Raw genomic sequence first — 22,490 nt, 5'->3', positions numbered from 1 at the left:
ACCTATATTTTAGTGCTTTTGCAAGCAAATGCTAAGTTTTCAGGTGAAAGCAGTAGTTTCTTGAGAGAACGAAAATGTTTGAGAGCGAATACAAAGTTTCTCAGGGAATGCAATAGTTTTGCGAGAGAACGCAAAGTTACTCAGGGCAAAGCAATACTTTTGAAAAAAAACAAATGAATTGAAACAATAGAATTAATCCCTTCCATTTTTCAAGAAAATGGTAAATTTGGGGATTAGATCAGGATCCAGGATGTCCCAAACTGCGACTCATGATAATTCCTGTGCCTCATAAACGTCAAAGTTGCCCAGTTATTGTAGTTGTTCTTCAGCCCAGTGGAAGTGGCGTCCAGACTGAGCGTGACGGTGTGATGATTAGGTCTGACAGCAGAGGAGAAAGAGCTGGAAACACCCGAGATGGTGTCCTGATTCTGCCGCTGATGGGCTGCACTTAATGGGATATGATGATCTTAAAGTGCCCCTATTATGCTATTTTAAAGATTCCTAATTTTGTTTTGGATTCTCCTACAATAGGTTTACATGCATCCAAGAAAAAAACACTTAATTTTCTCAATACACACTGCATATCACCTCATTTCTTAAAGAGTCGTAAAACGGTTCGTTTAAAGTTTCGTTCTCTCTAAACTCCTCCTTTCTGCGAACCAGCTCTGCTCTGATTGGTCAGATGGCTCAGTCTGGAATTACTGACGACTTGTTTCAGGCAGTTCACAATCTATTCTTTCTTTTAGGAGACAAGAACTTTATTTATTTGCACTTTGCTAATCACATCACTACTAGAGCAAGCTCCTGATTGGTTAACGTGGCGCGAATACTCGCCAAAGTTCCGATTTTTCAACTTGCGCGATTCGCCCGAAACGCTCAATTCGAAGCCGCGTCATTTGCGCGAATTGTGCCGCAGGATGTCTATTCGCGCCTTTGCATTGACTTAACATGTAAATCACTCGCGCTTAACGCTTCATTCGTGTCTGGTGTGAACGCACCATTACTCTATGTGTCATGTTCTGATTGGTTGTTCATGGTCATGTGGTTTTCAGTTCTGTTCTGTCTGTTTTCGGTTCCCTTGTCCCTTGTGTCACTTGCCCATTGGTTGTCTTAGTCATGTGTTCTCTAAGTTCATGTATTTAAGCCTCTTGTTCTCCATAGTACTTTGTCGTGTATTGTTAATGTAACTCTGCTGTCGGTGAGTCTTATAGTCAAGTCTGGTCAAGTCAAGTCTGTGTATGTTCAGGTCAAGTGGTTGCTTTGTTTGTTTGTTCACTTTGTTATAATAAACTGCACTTGGGTTCATCAACTCGCCTTCAGAGGACTGATTGTTACAACCAGATAGGTTAGATTGGCCAGTTCTAAAACAGTAACTAGATAAAACAGTAAGCACACCAAAAACTCAAAGAGTCAAATTAATTTTTCTTCTCGTTTTGCCAAACATGAGCATTTTTGAGCAAGATGTATGTCTGTGGATAATGTCAGCATGTAATAAATGTGTTTGAGTTCCCAGAAATTGAGAAGAAAACTATTAAACAAGTCCCACTTGTCCAGCTTTATCTGCATACATACATTACACTCACAGTTAAGGGGATATATAGCTACTATACAGAAAATCTCAACTGCTTGATTGCTTGTATCGTCGCAAAATGTGAATAATATTATCGCCCGGCTCTAATCTGCTAAATGCGACTATAATAAGGCATGAAGATATTACCGTATGAAACAGTGTGTAATGTCAAATAAGTTTGACTTGACTATTACTTTTCCTTGTTATTTCTACAATCATTTCTGTGCATTTTTATGTTGTAGATACGCAGTTTAACATTTTTTTTTCTCCATTCAGGACTCATCCATACATTCCCAAGACGGAAAATCGTTGCCAGTAAAAGAGGTGAAGATGTAAGGACAGAAACCATCGGAATGACCTTTTTCTTCAGCATGCGCACACAACTTCATCATATCCATAAATCCTCCTAAAATGTACACAGCCAGTATCCTGAATAATGACAGCTCAGTTTAATTGCCCAAGCACAAGTGATTAGTAAGAAATACAGTAACAAATGTATTGCTCATGATTAGTTCATGTTAGTTAATACATTAACTAACGTTTAACTAATGAACTGTATTGTAAAGTGTTACCAATGAGGCTTTTAATGTGTTGGTAAACATCATGTTTGCATGATGGTTCCTTAGGTCTGACCTAATGTTTTTATTACTAGAGTACTAATCTGGTACAAGTGTCTCTGTAACAGACGCATCTAGATCTGATTCAAGAGATCTCAGTCTGTGTTCAGGTTGTTGATGCTGGACATCACAATATTATTATGGAAGGTCGAAGTCCTTCAATAAAACCATCAACTGAAACTAAAACCTACTTGAATGTGAAAGAGCATCAGTCATGTGATCAATGGAGGATGTGTGATGCTCATGTCTTACATAATGCAGTACTAACAGACTGCAGCAGGACCCGACAACCATACAGTGCAGTACACTTTTAATAGAGACAGTAAAGATAGAGCAAAGACAGCAAAACGAGGAGCATATTACTAACATTAACTGATGGTAAAGAGAGAGAGAGAGAGAGAGAGAAAGAGAGAGAGAGAGCACTTCTGTTGCTCTTGATTGCTCACTCAAAAAAATAAAACTAAATTGTATGTGCAATTAAAAACATGAACTGTTACATGATTTATGTATAATGAGTGGTTCCCTTCATTATTACAGGAGGGCTGTACAGTAATCACATGACGTTTTCAAGAAGTTTTCTGTGCGCAAACATTCGAAGCGCGCGCCCAGAAAGCTGCCTCTCAGACAGTGCGCGAATAGCTTATTAAAGAATAGTTCACCCAAAAATGAAAATTATCCCATGATTTACTCACGCTCAAGCCATCCTAGGTGTATATGTCTATCTTCTTTCAGACCAACACAATTGGAGATATATTAATAAATATCCTGACTCTTCCAAGCTTTATAATGGCCGTGAATGGGGGGCATGTTTTGAAGCCCAAAAATAATGCATCCATGCATAAAAAATTGTAATCCATACGACTCCAGGGGGTTAATGAAAGCTATCTGAAGCGAAGCGATATATTTTTTTGTAAGAAACAAATAACTAGCTCCAGCGGACGACTGTACGCAGAATGCGCAAGTCAACTTGTGGCGGAAGAGTAGCCTTTAACCTGACACACAACGTAATGATGAACGCGGAGGAGCAGAGGATAGAGCAAAACATCACTGGTCACGGATAATTTTTAAAGAGAAATGTGGGAGGATTTCAATATAAGAGAAGAGGAGCTTGAGTTCGTTGCCCAGCCATATTTGTCTGAATCATGAGAGGTGTCTAAGCTTACGATACTCTTACTCTTACTCCTGTCATACATCGTGCCAGATTGGCGCAAATTGACTTGAACATTCTGTGTATGGTCGTCCGCCGGAGCTAGTTATTTGAATTAATAAAGTTTTAAATATGGATATTTTTCTTCAATTCAGAAGGCCTTTATTAACCCCCTGGAGTCTTATGGATTACTTTTTTTATAGAATGGATGCATTATTTTTCACTTCAAAACATTCACTACCATTATAAACCTTGGAGGACTAAGGATATTTTTTAATATAACTCTGATTGTGTTCGTCTGAAAGAAGATAGTCATATACATCTAGGATGGCTTGAGGCTGAGTAAATCATGGGATCATTTTCATTTTTGGGTGAACTATCCCTTTAAATTGAGTTGCGCTTTACACAAAATTATGTCAAAATGCCCGTATAGGCAAGTATTCTTGTGAAACATAGTCAGCTATGTCTTAAGTAAATGTAAACATTTGAGAAAGAAAACAGTATGCATGTGTGTAACAGTATGTTGGATACGTGCAGCTCTTAAAGTGACAGCAGCCTAATAAACCGACTGCTGTCTTTGTCCTCAATGTTAATCTAAAAACAAAAAGACAAAGAGAAAATCACTCACTGCTCTTGGCTGAATGACTTTTGTAACTTTAATAATGTTTAATCTATATTTGAAGAGCTTGGTTCCAAATCGCGATAAACGCCATTTATAAAATTGAGTTTCCACCAAAGTCAGTATTGTATCTGGTCGGTATTGAAAAGTCATTTATTAATTTTGCGCAAAATGCGATATCCGCTGTGTTATTCTGTCATGTTTTCTCCCTTTCTTTCCAAGACGCGACAAACGCCAGTCTCCTTTCTCTGCAGAACGCGATATATCTGCTCAACCAATCACAGCGCACCATTCCACGCACTGTAAACAGTAATGGCGGCGCTCTGAATACACCCGGCATCCTAGTTTTCCTTATCTGCTTTGTACTTTGTGATCAACAAAAACAGAAAAATGAATAATTTTGACGACATTGATGAACCTGTGGTGGTTTCTGCGGTGGGGAAGAAACGCAAGTCATCGAAATGTAATCATTTACGTGAGGAGATTAAGAAGATGAGGCACTCGGTCAAGCTGTTGATTGTTCCACGACAGCATCAAACTTCTGTCACGGTCCCCAAAACTGAATCATGGACAGTTTTTAAAAGCCGTTTTTAATACCAGTGTACTCGGCACATGTGTTTATGTTAACCGTGCGGTGGCGCCAGATACTCTTTAATCGGTAATGACAAACAGAGACATAATTAATTTATAACATAAACAAGATGACTCGTTGAATTCATTTTGGGAGCGACGACTGAATGTATTTTTAGTCAAATGCCTGTATATAAGATTAGTATTGACAAAGTTCAGAAGCTGTCATATATGTGGATCAACTTACTTTGTTGTGTATTTTCAATATGAAAAATAACTTTTATATTGATGGATTAATTGCATTTTGAAAAAAAAAAAAAAAAAAAACGTCATGGATTTATTGCAAAAAATAATCCGTTTTTATAATAAACCTTTGAAAATCAAAATCTAGATTTGAATTTTTTATGTTTTTATAACCAAAAGATGCTATGTGAAAGTTTGAAACAGAAAACAGTGGTTTTCATCTTGCTGCTTTCTTAATAAAGAATTAGTCAAATGGATTTATAGCGTTTTGGAACCAAACTCTTCATTTATTTTATACAGTGAAGACTATGCAGTGTTACTTTACATGTGATTACTTTATTCAATTACTTGAAAATTTTGATATTTACTGGTATCTAAAAATTTGAACCACTGGCCCAACCAGGCCAGTAGAAAAAAATCCATATGGTTGAGCCCTGCTGGAGCAGCTCTAAATGACAGATAAAGTATGATAGAGCAAAAGAATGAACAGTGAAAATAGCAGAAGCTTGTACAGTACATCTTAACAGGTATAATTATTAGGCATGAAAAATAACTGAAGGAAATATCTATTTGGTAAACCAACTAATTTGATTCATATTCTCTGCATGTTTATATCACAATTCTAAGAAAAAAAATCAGTATTCTGATATAAACTCGCAATTTTATCTCACAATTCTGACTTTTTTCGTCTCAATTTAACTCGGAATTGTGAGATTTTTTTATTTCATGGTGGAATATATTATAAATCAAACTACAGTCACAGATGGAATCAGTCTAATGTCTGTCATGTGACGCAACTTTTGACTCCTTTCAACAAGATGCTTTGTACACAATCATGACATCACAAAGAATGATTCCTCCAGGTCATTTAACTTTATTAATTTCATATGGCTTTAAATATCCAGCAGTAAGTACAGCAACACTGGAGCTAAAAATGGCGGAACTAAGAAAAATCAGTTTTTGCACTGTTGTTTTCTGTGATTTTGAGCATATGATCACAGACAGATGTCGGTCTCACAGACCTGATTTCAGTCAGAAGACGTGCAGTTACTGTTCTGATCTGTGTATGTCGTTGAAATGATTGTTCTTGTTATGTAATTCCTATGTATTTTACAGTGTTTGTATAGAAACATTTTGAATATAATCCAGTAAAACTGTGTGTTGCAAATTGAATCTCACAGTCAGTAATAAATAGTGATAACTAGTTTAAACACACTACATGGCAAATTGTGAGCATGTCTTGTATTTTGTGCATGTTAGTGATTTGCAATTTAACACGCAAATGAGTCATGTAAACCATCCCACATGCATTATGGGGAAAACACTAACAAAAACACGTGACCAGTAATAAACATGTACATCTGATGCTAAAACCCTTTTCATGTAAAGGCTTCTTCTTGAATGCGTGACATTCGTTTTGTACACAAATATGAATGTAACTCCAGTAAATTTCCTTCAGTAGCTCAGACAAAATAAGCAAGTGTTTGTTTGTGTCACGTTTTCTTCACTACATCACTCAGTTTGTGTTTTTCACCGTTATCGTCACTGCACTATTTTTCTAATATAATAGCTAAAAAATAACTCAAACGTACTGGTACTGTAATTGCTTTTGGACAATTAATCTTCAAATGACCATATAAAAGTATTATATTAATATTACACTGATTTCAATGCTGTAAAAAGGTAGTTTGGGTCTTATATGTTTTGGCGACTGGCAACCAGTTGATATCAGAACCACTGACCCATGAGTAAAACGTCACACGGTCCACATGGAGTGGCACGACCCATCCCGTTACAGCCGTCCTGTGTCCCAAAGGCATCAGCAGTGATGATGCTGTGAATATCACTCAGTTCCTCTTCTTCTGACGAGCTCCCACCACTTCCTGAGGCTCAACGATACACTGGAAGCCAATCAACATGCCCACGATAGAGACACCTAGAAACACAAAACCACTGTTACAGGTGTGAAGATGAATTCTAGATCAATCCAACAACAATATACAGTCCTGATTATAAAATACGATGAGATGGGGATAGTTGTCACGCTTATTTTTTGCAGTGGAGTAATGATGCTTTGCATCACAGGAATAAATTACATTTTACAATATATTCAAATAGAAAACAGTTATACCAAACAGAAGCGCTCGTCGTCACTCACTTGCTACAATCAGCGGTGCCATGACTCCAATGGTCAAAGGAGCGGTTTTATAGATAAATGCTTCAGACAAGAAGTGGCCGAGAGCCAGAACAAATGTCCACAGGGTGACGTGATAAAGCCTGTAATGAGGGAAAGACAGAAACGTCAGCTTCGTTCCAGCAGTTCAGTCTTCCCTCGCACACACACCAGGATCCTTACGTTCGGTTCTGGATGTCAACGGCACAGGCGCAGCGGATGATGGAGGACAGGAGGGTCCATATGCCAAAGGTTCTCGCCTGAAGACCGTTTACTAAACAACAAGACATCAGGACGTTCAGCTGCTGTAATAACCTCAGTTTTGGCTGAAAATGTGTACACTTTGTTAATGTTTGTTGACTGTTTGCTTATAATGTTGTGTGTTATATTATCTGTTAAGTGATAAAGTTAGTCAGCGAGTCAGTAATGAATGGTGATAATCATCATGTGCATGTCTTAACCATAATCCGGTGTGCCGGTGTAGAGTTTCTCGGACAGGAAGCTGTAATCTCTGAAGCTCTGCACTGTGTTTCCCACTGCGATCACAGACACCATGAGCAGCCAACTCCTCAACACATTCAGAAAGCGGCTCATCCTTCACTCAACACCTGCAGAAGATGAACGCAAGTGTGAGGATGAACCCAACAAAACACTGATGTTCCTCAGTGAGAGCAGAACATGGTAATACCGTGGTACTTTGATATATAGGGTGGCACAATTCTGGATAAATTGATAAATTGTTTCAAGCAGAGATCACGATTCTCCCATGATTCTGAACAGACAACTATATAAAATAACATACTAGAGGTTCTGACAAAATATGAATAGCTGCAGTCTATTTAATCTAATTAAATGTCTAATTAATTAGAATGAATATTTTAACAAAAATTGGTTTGAGTGAATGATTCAATGACTTAAATCGTAAGAAATTTTCCGGTTCCATTAAAATAATTAAACAACCAATAAAAAATAGTAGTAAGGGAAAAAATGCACAATACTCAACTCAAACAGTCCTTTTTGTGTTTATTATTCTTGTAAAATGAATTTAACAGACTGCTAATCTCAACAAATTCGCTAACACTTTACAATAAGGCTCATTAGTTAACATCAGTTAACTACATTAACATGAACTACTAATGAACTACAGCATTTATTAGTCTTTGTTAATGTTAATTTCAACATTTACTAATACTTTATTAAAATCAAGAGTTGTATTTGTTAACATTAGTTAATGCACTGTGGAGTAACATGAACAAACAATGAACGGCTGTATTTTTATTAACTAACTTTAACAAAGATCAACAAATACAGTAACAAATGTATTAGTTCATAACAAATGAACCTTATTGTAAAGTGTCACAACAAATTCAACACAAATAATATGCTTGAACACACATGTAAGATCCAGACAGCTGAAACAGAATATTTTTGTTGGATTCATAAAGACTTCAGACTTGAATTCAGTGATAGACACATTTTTAACAGTAATTCGTTGCCACCTAGTGGCGTAACAATGAAATCAATACAGTTGTTATATGAAGTCCAGTTACTTACAGAAGGTCATTTATTCTATTTTGATCGGTAACATCAGCGTTTCTATCTGAATAATAAACTTTTGTATACTTCTGTGATAATTGACCCTTCGCCGGGAGTTTGATTGACAAGCAATCTAACCAATCATAACACCGAATCCGCCATTTTGTCTGACAAAGCAGTGAAGAGTTAGAAGATTAACCTCGGTGGACTTGAACTTGAAAAATGGTTTGTACTGACTTCTTTCCGCATTTGAAACAACATTCCTTCTCATGTTCATTCATGTTTATTTGATGATATAAATTAACTAGTAGGAAGAGATGATCGGTTCACGAGCCGCTTGAACTGAGGCACTACAGCGATCTGTCACGACACATTAAAGAGCAACAAAACGGTTTTTATTGTTTGAGTATCTTAGAAAATTACACAATTTGAAAGCTGGGACTGGTATGTATTTTTCACTCTGTGTGGCGTGACAGCGCCATGGCTTGTCGGACAAAGCAACAGTAACTAAGGGGGGCGGGTCTTTGCGAAGGGTCAATTGGAATATTTTAGAAATAATAATACTGTACGTGTGTTTGAAAAGATTGTTTATGAAGCTGTTTATATCTAAACATGACAACTGCTCTCTTTAGATTTGTAACTGTAACGGAACACATTTTTAAAGTAACCCTCCCAAGCCTGCCCAATGCATGACAACTGCTCTCTCTGGATCAGCGGCACATATTTGAATGTTCCGGCGTGATTTTTTCAGAGGTTTAATACACGGAGGCGACTCGTTGTCATTTAAGAATAAGATTGCGTGGGTGTACAAATTTGAAGTTCATTCATTTATTTGGTGCTGTAACTAGTAGTAAAAAGGAAGAACTGAGACGCTACAGTACAGCATTCTGTCATGCCACATTAAAGAGCAGCAAAATGGTCTTTATTATTTGAATTTCATAATAAAACTGACAGAATTTGAAAGCAGAGACTTCATATCAGAAGTAACAACACACAAAGCTTATTGCGATTTATTGGATGCGAGGCGCTACAAAGCTTTGTTTATTCATCAATGTACTGAAAACAGCATAGATTGAAAGATTGATTCTTGGGATTTGAGAATCGATATCAGTTCTTCAAAATGAGAATCGAAATCGAGAAATCAATATTTTTTACCAAGTCCTAGTAGTGAATGACTGTTAAATGCATGTAGCGTGGCATCTCATGATACTCTATGGCAGGGGTTTTCAATCTTATAAATGCCACGGACCCCCAAATATGTCTAATCTAAAGCTTAAAAGGCATCTGTCTTTTATAAACACCAAAATTATACACTGAAAAATTAATATTCTAAAATTAGTTTCTATTAAGTTACATTATTATATTTTTCTATGCAGTATAGTAATATATTATTTATTTTATTTTAATCTAATTTAATTAATATAATTTGATTAATTTTAATCTAATTATTTAATATATTTAGCAGATAACTATAATAGCTATGTTTTTATGTAATCAATTTTTTTAAATCATTTATTTTAATCTTACTATTTGTACTTTTTTTCCCGTCTTTTCTCAGAACTTTGACTAACGTTCTGGCAATGTTCTCTCAAAGTTATTATATTAATGTTTGTTCAAAATGATGTGACTTTAATAATAATGTTCTAAAAACGTTAACACAAAAACATTACATACATTGTTCATAGAATGTTTTTTCTGAAACGTTAGTTGGACGTTCCTCTAACGTTTTTTAAATGTTACTACTTAGACCATTCAAAAGAAATGTTCCCATAATGTTTGCACATAACATAGAAACAACGTTTCAGTTTGAACATCCAGGGAACATTCAGAAATAACGTTTTAATAGCAAAACTAGAATATATTTTTGTTAGCTAGGCTTGTGTAGGCAACCATGAGCAAGACTGGATCATTATACATATTATATTCATCAGTAACAATGTTCTTACCTTAAGTAGGTGCTGCAGTAAGTATGTACTGTATAACTCTGAACTGATTCCTGCTTATCATCATCGTACCGCGTCAAGTTCACAACACTCAGGTGTCATGGGCATGAACATTGACCAATCACAAACCGCGGATGACGGTTGCGTCGCGTCGTACCACCACCCCATTGGGCAGCGCTTCAAAAAACCGCCCACTCCTGAGCGATCCTACCAATCACCGGCCGCTAAGCATCTGACGATTTCTACGAGTTTGAACCCTGACACGAGCGTTTAGGGCAGAACTCGACAATTATGTATTTAACACAGTATGTTTATTATACTTATAGACGTTTGGTCTGTTTTATGAAAACCAAAGCTGACTTTTGAGCTGTTTGATTAGGTATATTATATATTAATATAATTAATATAATATTATATATCTTTTAGAGGTTTTTAAAAAATCTAAATATATCCCGAATGTTTTATTATATATGTGTGAAATAATTACGTTAAATACATAATTAATTATTTTACAATAACGTTTCTGAGTAAAAATGCCACCCGTTGGTTGTTATAGCTTTACGCGCATGCGCTCATCAATGGTTGTCAGCTGGTTGTTATAGTAACAGGCGTCAGGACTTTAGCGCCGGTGAGGCTATGGAGCTAACAGTTAATAATCACACATAGGACCAAAACAGGTATGTTATTAATCACATTTACTATCAAACTAACTGCATTGTGTGTCTGAAGTTCTAGTGTTTTGTGTTAGACATTCAAACGCTTTCTTCTTAAATCACAGTCGAGTTAGCTCTGTTAGCTAACAGCTAGTGAACTCTCTTCTGTCACATATTACTAATCCCATCTTTCCCACATTATATTTATTTTAACCAGCGATTTATGCAAATGTTACTAGATCCTTATGTCAGTATCATAGTAGACAAGTGCTAAATAATTGCCTCAGATATGTAAAATAACTATAATATATTATAAATGATGAAAGTTTTGGTTTAACCTTTTTAATTACGTATTTAAGTATCTTTGATTGCTGTCTAGCATCTTCGTAGTTTGCTGCCATTTTAAATATTTAAAGTTTATGTTATTTTTGTTTTATTTTGCATGTTATTTTGACAATTTTCTCATTATTATTGTGTTTTACATTGTTTTCTTATTTTGCATGATTCCTCATCCCACACAGTGCGATACAAGTATATATAGTTTGATTTTTAAAAAAAAGTAGAGTAAAACTGGAAAAAATAAATAAATAAATGTATGGCAGCCCCTCTCATAAAGGCTTATTGTTTTGCAGATGAGTTAAGTAGATTGGAGATGAGTGCTGTCACACACACATTGAGCTGACACACACACACACACACACACACACACAGACGGAGATGCCAGCCGCTAGAGAACAGAAGGACGGATCGGAGTCATCGTCTGAAGATGAGCTGGAGTAAGTGTCTTTACAGAGTATTGATCATGGAGATTTTCAGATTCACAGATTATTAGATTATCAGATTCAGACTCAGTGAGCAGAAAGACACTACGCACAAAACTACAACAAACATCCGCTGTTGCATATGAGTCATTCCACGAAACCGGTACCATTTGGACTTACACATTTTTAGATTTTTTTACCAAAATGTATTACTTTTCTGAACACCCCACAACATTAATGACATATTTAACTTACAGAAAAACACATTTTCCCATCTCAGGCATCAAATCCCTATTATTATTGGTCATTATTTTAAGTTATGGACACTATGGGAGCTCTCTGAATATTATTATAAAATGTATTTGTGATAAAATCAACATTTTCCTATTAATCAGATGTCCCTTACACTAATTCAGTTATTGCAAATATAAAAGTTACATGAAATCTCACACTTTTGCTATACTAAAGCCTGAAATGGGCACTTTTTGTGACAGCAACCTCATAATTTGTTATCAAAGGCTTAACTTCAGAATTTGAACTAACATCAGTATTCTTATGATTGCTCTGAACATTTCAGACAGAATTCAACTAACTTTAAATTACTTCAAAAAAAAAAAAAAATAATAAAAATGTAGGTGTGATTTTGCCCAAATTGGCCACTGCTCTAAATCTGGTGAATAAATGGAGAGCACATGGCATGCGTGACATTAAGAAATCATGAATAATGTTGAAATAACAAAGATAATTTTCACAAGTAATAGTTTTCTATCTTTAATTGATGTAACAGGGTTGAGTCGTTAAGCTTGACCAACACAATTTCACAAAATAATTTAGTTATAATTATTAAAAGGTGGTAACTCACCAGTGTCTGCTCACAGTGTTGTTCAGAAGACTTCTGTGATGTCACTTCCTATTAATGATGTCACATAAGTATCAGTTCATTATTTTTATAGGGGGAGAATGGTTTGTGTAACGGGGTTGAGGGGTTACTGAGGTACGGAACTAAATTATGTGATTTACTTATAAAAAAAACACCAGCAAAAAAGCACAGATGGATATTTATGGGAATGGCAAAATGAATGGACTTTTTTCTCATTTTATTATTCATATCCCAAGTACACTTTCATAGAAGGCCTTGAGGGACATGACAAAATAGGTGGTGTCAACTGAAAAAAACAAAATAATTTCTAATATGAAGATAAAATGTGTCATGTTTTTAAACATTATTAAAGGAGACATTTCAATTAATACAAAAAGCTTTTAAAAATATATTTTGGTGACCCAATAGATGAAATACTGAAAAAGGTCAGAGGGTCAGATCGTACCGGTTTCGTGGAATGACTCAAACTGATTTCAAGATTTCTCAGGGCTTATCTTGACCAGTCCGTTCTGAAATAGTAACAGCCGCTCCTCAAATAGTCCAGATGTTTCACAGGTCTGTTTTCGGCAGCAGAGCTAAATTCAGTCTGCTTGTGATGTTTTTAAGAGACAACCACGAGTGACAAAAATGATGTAGGTCCCTTTATATTTAGGACCCAGTATTTACATTAGTTATCATGTGGTCATCCAAACCCGTACGTTTTATTAAAAGGTGATGTTTAATTTTTTTTGGGACGTTAAAACACTTTCTTCTAGGGCAGCACGTTTTGCTGAAAAAATCTAAATGTGATTTTTTTTTAAAAAGATTGTGGTTCAAAAAATATTAAGAAATACAAATAAATATGTGTGAAATACAAATATAAAAATGACTAAAAATCAAAATAATAAATATGATATTTAGTAGGGTTGTGATGAGACACTCCGCTCAAGAGACGAGACGAGACACGAGATTGAGTTTGAGACAAGATTTTTACACAGGTATTTTTAAGAAATCCTCAATGACGAAATACATGTATTATCATATGCAGTAAAAGACAACAATACTCAAGCACTGTAAAAGGTTTTGCCACAAACTCAACTGACTGGCTTCTCTCCTGTATGATTTCACACGAGTCTCTTCAGACCTTACTGCAATGTAAACCCGAATAAGTTGGCAAAATCAGTTGCCTCAGTTTTTAAGTTAAGAAATTCAAAGTTTAAGTACGCAGAACTGGCAGATTTTTATTTTGTACTCATACATTTTGCTGAATGAGTGCAGCAATATAAAGCATTTAACTTACCTGCTCTCAAACCAAGCCGCATGCACCACTTGTCACCATGATGGAAACTCTCCAAAAACCCACATTAACAGAAACTCTTCTAAATTAGCATAACAAAACATTAATCACTACTAAATCTCTCCCTTAACATTAATTTTGCACAAAAAACATTATATAACACTTAATTTTAACATTCACTCTCCCTTTTGAGAATATAGAAATAGAAATCCCAGCCCAGCTTCAGTTAAACTTAAGTTAGTCTAAATTAAAAGAAATAAGTTCAACTCAAAACTCAAAACAATGAAACAGTCCAGTTTACTTAAAATATATAATTTCTATTAACTTGAAAGAAAAAGAAAGCTCTAAATACTCATGAAAGTTAATTTGACTGATCTAATTCCTACTCAAACCAATTAATTATTTTGAGCGTTAGGGTTTACAGTGTGCACATGAATTATGAGCTTCCAGAACGTCTAATTGAGGCTCCTAATTGAACTCCTTTCCACAAATTGAACATAGAAATAAACGTTATACAGTATAAATAACAAAACTAAATAACAGTTTTCTCTTAGTCTTATTAAGTGCAAACAATATGTGCAACTATAATCAAAGTACTCTCTCAATATTCAAAGTGCAAACAGAGACCAGAGCTAAGAGGTGGTTACAACTACACAGCCCAGCCTAAGATAGGTTTGATACCGGGAGACAGGCTATTGTATGTAGCCTAATTTGCGCACATCAGGGAGCTCGCGTTTTACTTTCGCTTTCGAATTAGTGATCGCATGTGTGTAGGGAACAGCGGAGCTGAATGTGAATTGTACAAGATATGACATTCTGTTGCGCAACGAATCCTCCGCCATGGTCTTGTCAGTCATCTCGCTTTACTCACTTGATCAGTGAACTTTATGACTTATTATCCAAATGAATTAAATGGTTTTTAAGCGAAACGACAGTGGATGTAGTGTCGTGGCGGGCACCGTAACGTAATGTAAAATGTAGCGGTGGCATGTTCAATGCTGATTATGAATGACAAAAACAAGGGCACATTGCCAGTGAACACAATCACAAACCATGTACTCACACAAAACATGACACAAACACGCAGCCAATGAGACCAGGCGCTCGACAAAAAGAGACAAGAGCGCACAGTGAGACAAAACAACAAAAGACAACACATGGAGCATGAATGTCCGAACCCCGACACTAAACCAAACCAAACTAGACAGGAGTGCCAGGATCAGAACACCATGTTCTGCACATGAAACTGAGCACATAGACAAGAAGCCGAGAAGTACACTCATAGCCGCACGCTCACACAAAGACAAGACGATACATGAGTTCAGGGCTCTGTCACAAAACCAAGAATAAAGCAGATCGAAGTGACAGAACCCTAACACACAGAGTACCATCTTATCTCTGCTCACATAGATCAGAGTTGCCTAATGCTAAAGCTTTTGTTAGAGTTTGTTGATGCTATTTTCCGCAAAAAACATTTTAATCTTTGTCTTGAGTTGTGTAATGTGATAATCATCTGACAGAGGAAATAGCAGTGTTCTCTTTGCTTTAACATGTGTTGTCATAGGAAACACCCGTGTATCGCCTGGAGTGGTGTCAGTAAAAGGATTCCCGTGCTGCTCTTCTGTGCAGAAGCCATTGTGTCCAAAGATGTGGCCATCCGCTCTGTTGGAGGTACAGACACTGAGAATTCTTATGTTTGATAAAGAAGAATTTATTAATTCAGCGTTTTTGAACAAATCTTTGGATTGAATGAATGACAATGGCTGTGTCTCAATCAGCTCCCTAGGCCGTGAATTAGTAACTGATACTTTTCTGACATTTATTTATTTTTAATGTTATTTAAAGCAAATTATGATAAATATTTTGATTGTTACTTGTACCTGCAACATTTCAGCCCTAAGTTAATTATAAATGTTCGCAAGATTATGTTCAGTACCTGTCTAGCAATGTATGTTTATGATGTTTGTAAAAACACGTGATTTATGTTTCACACTTCAGAACTTCCCTTAAGAGAAATAGTGAGCATCGGTGCTGCCTGGTTTTCACGGTGCATTGCGGGATTTTTAGGGAGCAAATGTTTCAGTTCACTGGAAGGATTTTGAGATTGATACAGCCCTTAAAATGGCTCCCTGATCAGTGCCCTGACAATGAGATTGAGATGCACACAAATACATTTTTTAACAGTCACTTGTTGCCATCTACTGGTCTAACGGTGTAATTGTTAGAATCTTTATGTGAAGCGTCAATTTACTTTTGTTTAAAAGGTTTACTCTATTTTACGTAGACATCAGTGTTTATATCCAAACTATAAACTTTTATCTCAGTACTTCTGTGATAATATGAATGATTGTAAGACAGAAATAATGATACTGTGTGGTTGAAAAAGGCTGTTTGTGAAGCTGTTTCACACCTATACATGACAACTGCTCTCTCTGGGTCAGAACGCAGATCTGAATATATATATATATGTACTGTATATTTACTTCTTTCCAGTGACAAATCATTTTTTAATAGCTATATAAATAGCATGTCTAATGTTATTTAAATATCTATTGACTGCTTTTATAAAAATTGTCATTTGCTACATGCCATTGCAGTGTGACAGTCTTCTTGAAGCAGTATTTTAAGATTTTTTCCTGTTTCTTATAGAAAAATATAACTTGGCCTTCAAGATTGTGCGTACGGAGAGTCGTCTTGTGCGTGGCATACTGGTCAATCATGGATTCCATGAGGTAGATCTGTAGACATTAGCCATGTTAGGGAATGAAATGTTAGTATACACTATATGCTGCCAAATTTAAATGCAGTGGATGAGTGTCATCCATCATCTTGATATAGAAATTTTTTTTTTTGGCATTTTAATACAATTTGCATAAACCTCTAGCAGTCTGATCAAATAATAATGAGTCAAGAAAAAAAAAAATCACATCTGATAGAACCTCTGGTTTATTTGGCACATTGGCAATAGAAGGGCAAGTCAAGCACATTGCATTGTGGGATTCCTCTGCTTGTATACTGCACATTGGTTTGATGTTAGTTCAGTTCAGTTTAGCAACACAAGTATTAAGGATTCAAGCTGCAATTCAGCTTTTTCAGGCTAACCTCCAATACAGTGGTTAGTGTTTATAAGGGTCCAATACAATAAAGCTCAAATGTAATAGCAATGAAAATGACTGTAAATAAATAACTTTGGGCCTTTAATGAATCTTTTTCTTTTTTTTACTTTACCCTGGCTTAAAGTAACAGTGTTTTCTGTTTAGGTGCACCCAAATAGCAATGATTTTAACCTGATGTGGACTGGCTCGCACCTGAAACCCTACCTTATGCGCTCTCTACAGGATTTCCAGAAAGTCAACCACTTTCCCAGGTGTGTCTGTCATTACAGTTCTGTTCCAAAACACTTCGTTCTGAGGCTGGATCCCATCTGAAAACGCAAACTCTGCATGTTGTACAATTCACAGTTTATTTCAATAGAACAGGCATTAGCATTTTTATAAGCTATACACCAACAAGTATAAAAATATACAGCACCAGGGTTGAGTTTTGACAATTCAAATCACTATCGAGCTCACTATCGAGATTCAATTCACTATTGAGCTTCGTGCGGAAGCTCAAATATGCTGCGTAACACGAGAATGAACCTCATTGGTTCTTGCAGAAGCTCAAACGTGCTGCGTAACACTAGAATGAACCTCACTGGTTCTTGCTGAAGCTCAAACATGCTGCGTAACACGAGAATGAACCTCATTGGTTCTTGCAGAAGCTCAAACATGCTGCGTAACACGAGAATGAACCTCATTGGTTCTTGCTGAAGCTCAAACATGCTGCGTAAGTAATGTTTAGTGAAGTTTTGTTTACACATCAACTGAAAACAGCACAGACTAAAAGATTGATCTTGGGAATTAAGACTTGATATTGGTTCATCACAATGAAAATAGATTATAATTGATTAATGGATAATGTTAACTCACCCCTAGACAGTACACACAAATGTTGGACAAAACTGTCCTTTTTCTTATAAGACAGCGTAATTGTGCTGCCTACCATTTGGAACAGCCTTCGTGTTGGGGCTCACCAGTGATTTGTGATACGTTTCTTTAACCCGAATGTTGCAGGTGTTCAACCAAACACTAGTTTGTGGTGTGCAGTGTGTTTCCCTCAATGGTAATATGTTACCAAAGTCACACACACTCTCACTCAGCAACAACAACGTCGACACAACCGGCCTTCCAAGTGGGCGAATGGCATGTATTCATTGGCAGTTTGAGCCGAGTACATTTTGTTTGGAAGAAACAGCGCAATAGATCAAACTGAACATGCGCTGCCACTGTGGTGTTATTTCAAGGGTTTATGTTCCCCTCGCTATCTTAGATGCTAACCTCATCCTCAGCACTTACGGTCAATGCTCCCGTTGCTTTCCAGGTCGTACGAGCTCACGCGGAAAGACCGGCTCTACAAAAACATCCAGAGGATGCAGCAAACCCATGGCTTTCAAAACTTCCACATCGTACCCCAGACCTTTGTGCTTCCTGCCGAGTACCAGGAATTCAGCAGTGAGTGGGCACCCCTCTGTCCAGTCAAAGAGTGTTTGGCTATTAACATAAACGACATCAATAAGAAAGATGTGTTTGCTTCTCTGCTGGGCTTTAATAACACTCTCTCTCTGTCCTCATGCAAATCTCAGGCTCCTTCAGCAAAGACAAGGGTGCATGGATCATCAAACCTGTGGCGTCCTCCAGGGGCAGAGGCATCTACCTTGTCAACAATGTAAGTGTTTAAGAGAGAGAGATGGAAATTATTGGGGGCTTGGGACAAAAATACCACTAAAATGAGCAAAAATGCCCCCCAAATTTAAGATAACAGGGCTAAAAATGCCCCTGCATAAATGAATTTAAATCTGCTATGGCTGTTACGATTAAAGTGAAATGTTAAAATATTTAAAAAAGTGTTGATTGCGGCATTACATTTAGATCTGCTCACATTGTATTTTTGCAGCATTATAACCAGTCTCACACATTTTTGTCTTGATTTTATAATTCATAAAAAGTAGGGCTGTCGAAATTAACGCATTAACACATTCGATTAATTTTTTTTAGTTTAACGTGTTAAAAATATTTAACAATTAACGCAGCAACCATTTTTTCCCCGTCAAAATTAATGAAAGATTGAGAACTCATGATCAGGTAAGTAGCTGTTGTTGTCTTGACTTGTTGAAATCAATTATTTTAAAATAATATTTCAAAAGTTTGGCGATGCTGACGTCAGGCATAACGATTGCTACTCATGTCAGATAAGGTCTTGGCAAGGCTATTTATAGGCAAATAGACCAAAGTAGAAAGTGGTTTAGAATGGCATTGTTATCAACATAAACAAGGTTTTGTGAACCTAGTCAATTCACAGCTACACAAACTATGTTGATTCTTGTTTTATTACAGATACTGTAGCTTTCCTTATTTGCTTGTTCAGTTTGAGGTTCGGTCGATGTGGCTTTAAGCTGCTTCCGCTGCATAATGGGAAATTAACATGCTTTTGTAATCTGAGAGTTTTGTTCTGTACTGCTTGATAACACATGCTTGGTGTTTCAGCCGAGTCAGATCCCACTGGATGAGAACATCCTGGTGTCGCGGTACATCAGCAATCCTCTACTGATTGACGGTGAGTCTACAACACTAACACTCACAGATCAACTCATTCTGTATAAAGTTTGGTTTTACATTCAGTTTGTTTGTTTTGCGTCTGCAGATTTTAAGTTTGACGTGCGTCTGTATGTGCTGGTGACCTCATACGACCCTCTCCTGATCTATCTCTATGAGGAAGGGCTGGCCAGGTAATTAATTTACATCATCCAGGGTATGAAACCAACACCTGCCATCTAACAGTAACTGTCGCCCCGCAAGACATTTGATAAGAAATGCCATTGCTTAGATACAAAGACGAATGCTTGAACAAACGGAAGGAATGAAACCTGTCAGTGTCAACATCTGATTGCCTTTCAGGTCATTTTTAATTCAATCATACTGTTCGCAATGCATCGTGGGATTGAGGTTCTTTCCCTCAGTAAAGCCGCTAAGTTTACAGTCTTGTATTTTTGTATGATTTTCAAATAATTTTTTTGCTTCAAATCAAAGTTTGTAATAATGTGATTCTCCTTGAAGCTGGTTGGTTTGATTACTGGCTATTTTAAAATCCCTAAGGGAAAAATTAATGGAAAATATACTTCCTAAACCAATGTCGCTGAAAAAGTGGGCGGCACTAATGCACTCTATTGGACATCACCTGCCACTGTGGCTGGTAGTGATGTCCAGTTCTTGAATGAATATTTCTTTCGAGCCGATTCGTAGCAAGTGACCGGTCAAGCGGGTTCACAAAGTTGAATTAAATCGTACTTTAGTTTTGGCGTGATGACGCAAAAATGCTTAGCCGAAGTAGCATGCTCATTGTGCAGCATTCACTCGAGTTACTAGACTAGTTACTGAACAAAAGAACTGGTTCACAGTAAACAAATCAAACCTACAGACAGAGTTGAAAGTCAGTGTTTCGGTCATGTCCAAATTAAACAGAAATCAACGAACTGTTGAAAGTTTTTTACTGAGGACTGAGGTTTTGCTGTGTGTTGTGATGTTAATGTCAGTAGCCGAATAAAACTTTAAAAACCTACAGATTATTGTATCTGTTATTTTTTTTTTTATTAAAAAATAATTGCTTGAGACATAGAATTAGAAGTAGGTGTATTACTTGAAGTTACTAATACAACTTATTACAACTTTATTATTTTTAAGTTGCAGTTATATTTTTTCATTACACTTAATTGATTTCATCAATTTATGGATCAACAACGACAAACCTGTATCTGCTACAAGCCTGAGAATTAGCAGTAAATGTGTTGAACTGAGTTACTTCTTGACTGGTTATTGAACAACAACAACAACAACAACAACAAAAAACAACAACAACAACACACACACACAAAAAAAACGGTTCAAAATGACCTAATCAACCAGGCAGACTTGAAAGGACAAACCGTCTGAAAGAACCAGTTCACAAAAATAAACGCTCTTCCTGTCTCTAGTAGCTGGTGGGCAGAGAAGTCATCTTTGTACCGTGATCTTCATATTTGCGTAAAGTAAAGCCGTCATCATGATATGGCCTTATTGTTAAACTGGTAAAGGTTGTGATTTGAACTGTCAAATAATTTCATATTTGTATCATATTTGATACACACATTTCTAAGGCCTCAAATTGATCAACATGATCTGATAAACCTGTAGGCACACAATCTCCTACAGTCCGTCTGATTGATAATTTAGACTTTTTTTATCAAGTTAAAGATCTTTTAGTATAACTGTACAAACGTCCTCCTTCAGCTCGTGCTTCACGTGTCTTTCTGCTGTGAAATCTGTGCTGATTTTATCAAGTAAACGTAAGAATAACTTTGATATTGTTCGTAATATTTCAACTGGACTGAAGCAGCTTCGCTTTACTTGATTATCCAGACATCATTTTATAGAAAATCATGAGTATCAAATACGATCATCATCTTCTGAGGAAGGTTTATTTGTTCATCTCTCAATCATCATTGTATTGCATTATATGTTTTAAAACTACAGAGATTTGATCATAAAACTAAGCATTTAAATATCATCTTACTAAGACTATTGATATATTGTATGCATTTTATGTATGTATCTGCTATGCTGTTATAAAGATCTCATTGATTTACAAGCATCAGAAATTAATCTTACTTTCTGTTCATATTAATATCAGCATTTGTAGCAAATTACATATTTTTGCCTCTGAATAATATTGAGCCTTTTTTTTATCTCTATATTCTCACTATATCAAAGTATATGAGCCATAAAAGCCTGATGCATCAAATATGACAGTCAACAAAATAAACTGTTCAATAAACTGTTCCAGTTCAAAAAAGTAACTATTAAGTAAGACTATTATTTCATTTTTCAGGCTTTACAGGTTTAATTTGATATTAGCTGATTATATTAATGGTTTCATAAAGATTGGATGTTGTTGACAGACATATTTCCAGTGCTTCAAGTCTCAGTTTTTACACTTTCATGGGGAGTCAGCCTACAAAATAGCTTTTTTTTTTATCGTCTGTGTATTAAGCTGGTATAAGAGCAAGTGTTTTAACACCCCAAAAATGTGTAACTTTTGTGTTTGACCAGAAGTATTCCTTTAAGACACTAAAATAACACAAACACTAGATGGCAGCAGAAATGTTTCCAGTAAAGTTGGACCGGCTCATCTAGGCCTCAAACAAAGCTTTCCATTGTCTCATTGCTGGAAGGACATTGACAAAAGTTTTTTTTTCTTTTCTTTTTTTCTTCTAAATAGTATTTTTTTTTAATGTATTTAAAGCACCAAGGAAATCTGACATTGTTTAAAGAAACATTTTAAAGCAAGCACATTCTCAGGTATCTTTTTAAATGATTTCTTCTACCTAATTTTTATGATATTTTTACATAAGCCACAAATAGTATTGGG

General features: G+C 36.1%; 3 protein-coding genes across 7 annotated transcripts in view; 2 read left to right on the top strand and 1 right to left on the bottom strand.

Annotated features, from left to right (window-relative positions):
- The window catches only part of flvcr2a (FLVCR heme transporter 2a), a 32,216-nt gene extending 29,282 nt beyond the window's left edge, over positions 1–2,934 (top strand). The window contains exon 10 of one of the 2 annotated variants that reach the window (XM_051866918.1): positions 1,847–2,934. In XM_051866918.1, coding sequence (XP_051722878.1) covers positions 1,847–1,906 — 60 coding nt within the window. In that variant the 3' untranslated portion in view covers positions 1,907–2,934. The remainder of the gene's footprint in view (positions 1–1,846) is intronic. The other variant, XM_051866919.1, reaches the window with a different exon arrangement.
- A 2,686-nt stretch (positions 2,935–5,620) lies between these two features.
- Positions 5,621–10,541, bottom strand: erg28 (ergosterol biosynthesis 28 homolog). Its single transcript, XM_051866945.1, has 5 exons — positions 10,422–10,541; positions 7,401–7,547; positions 7,123–7,213; positions 6,925–7,043; positions 5,621–6,702 (listed from the first exon to the last, which is right to left on the bottom strand). The coding sequence occupies exons 2-5, from the start codon at positions 7,531–7,533 to the stop codon at positions 6,614–6,616; spliced, it is 432 nt and encodes a 143-aa protein (XP_051722905.1). The 5' UTR covers positions 7,534–7,547; positions 10,422–10,541; the 3' UTR covers positions 5,621–6,613.
- Positions 10,542–10,952: 411 nt separating this feature from the next.
- Positions 10,953–22,490, top strand: part of ttll5 (tubulin tyrosine ligase-like family, member 5) — a 120,133-nt gene continuing 108,595 nt past the window's right edge. For all 4 annotated transcript variants that reach the window (XM_051866899.1, XM_051866897.1, XM_051866898.1 and 1 more), the window contains exons 1-9: positions 10,953–11,095; positions 11,704–11,847; positions 15,553–15,659; positions 16,638–16,720; positions 17,249–17,355; positions 18,411–18,541; positions 18,673–18,755; positions 19,574–19,643; positions 19,731–19,815. In XM_051866899.1, coding sequence (XP_051722859.1) covers positions 11,789–11,847; positions 15,553–15,659; positions 16,638–16,720; positions 17,249–17,355; positions 18,411–18,541; positions 18,673–18,755; positions 19,574–19,643; positions 19,731–19,815 — 725 coding nt within the window. In that variant the 5' untranslated portion in view covers positions 10,953–11,095; positions 11,704–11,788. The remainder of the gene's footprint in view (positions 11,096–11,703; positions 11,848–15,552; positions 15,660–16,637; positions 16,721–17,248; positions 17,356–18,410; positions 18,542–18,672; positions 18,756–19,573; positions 19,644–19,730; positions 19,816–22,490) is intronic.

This window comes from Ctenopharyngodon idella, chromosome 17 (genome assembly GCF_019924925.1).
Source record: "Ctenopharyngodon idella isolate HZGC_01 chromosome 17, HZGC01, whole genome shotgun sequence".
Classification (NCBI taxonomy): Eukaryota; Metazoa; Chordata; class Actinopteri; order Cypriniformes; family Xenocyprididae; genus Ctenopharyngodon; species Ctenopharyngodon idella.
The sequence above is the reverse complement of the archived record's forward strand: the minus strand, read 5'-3'. Positions and strand labels throughout refer to the sequence as shown.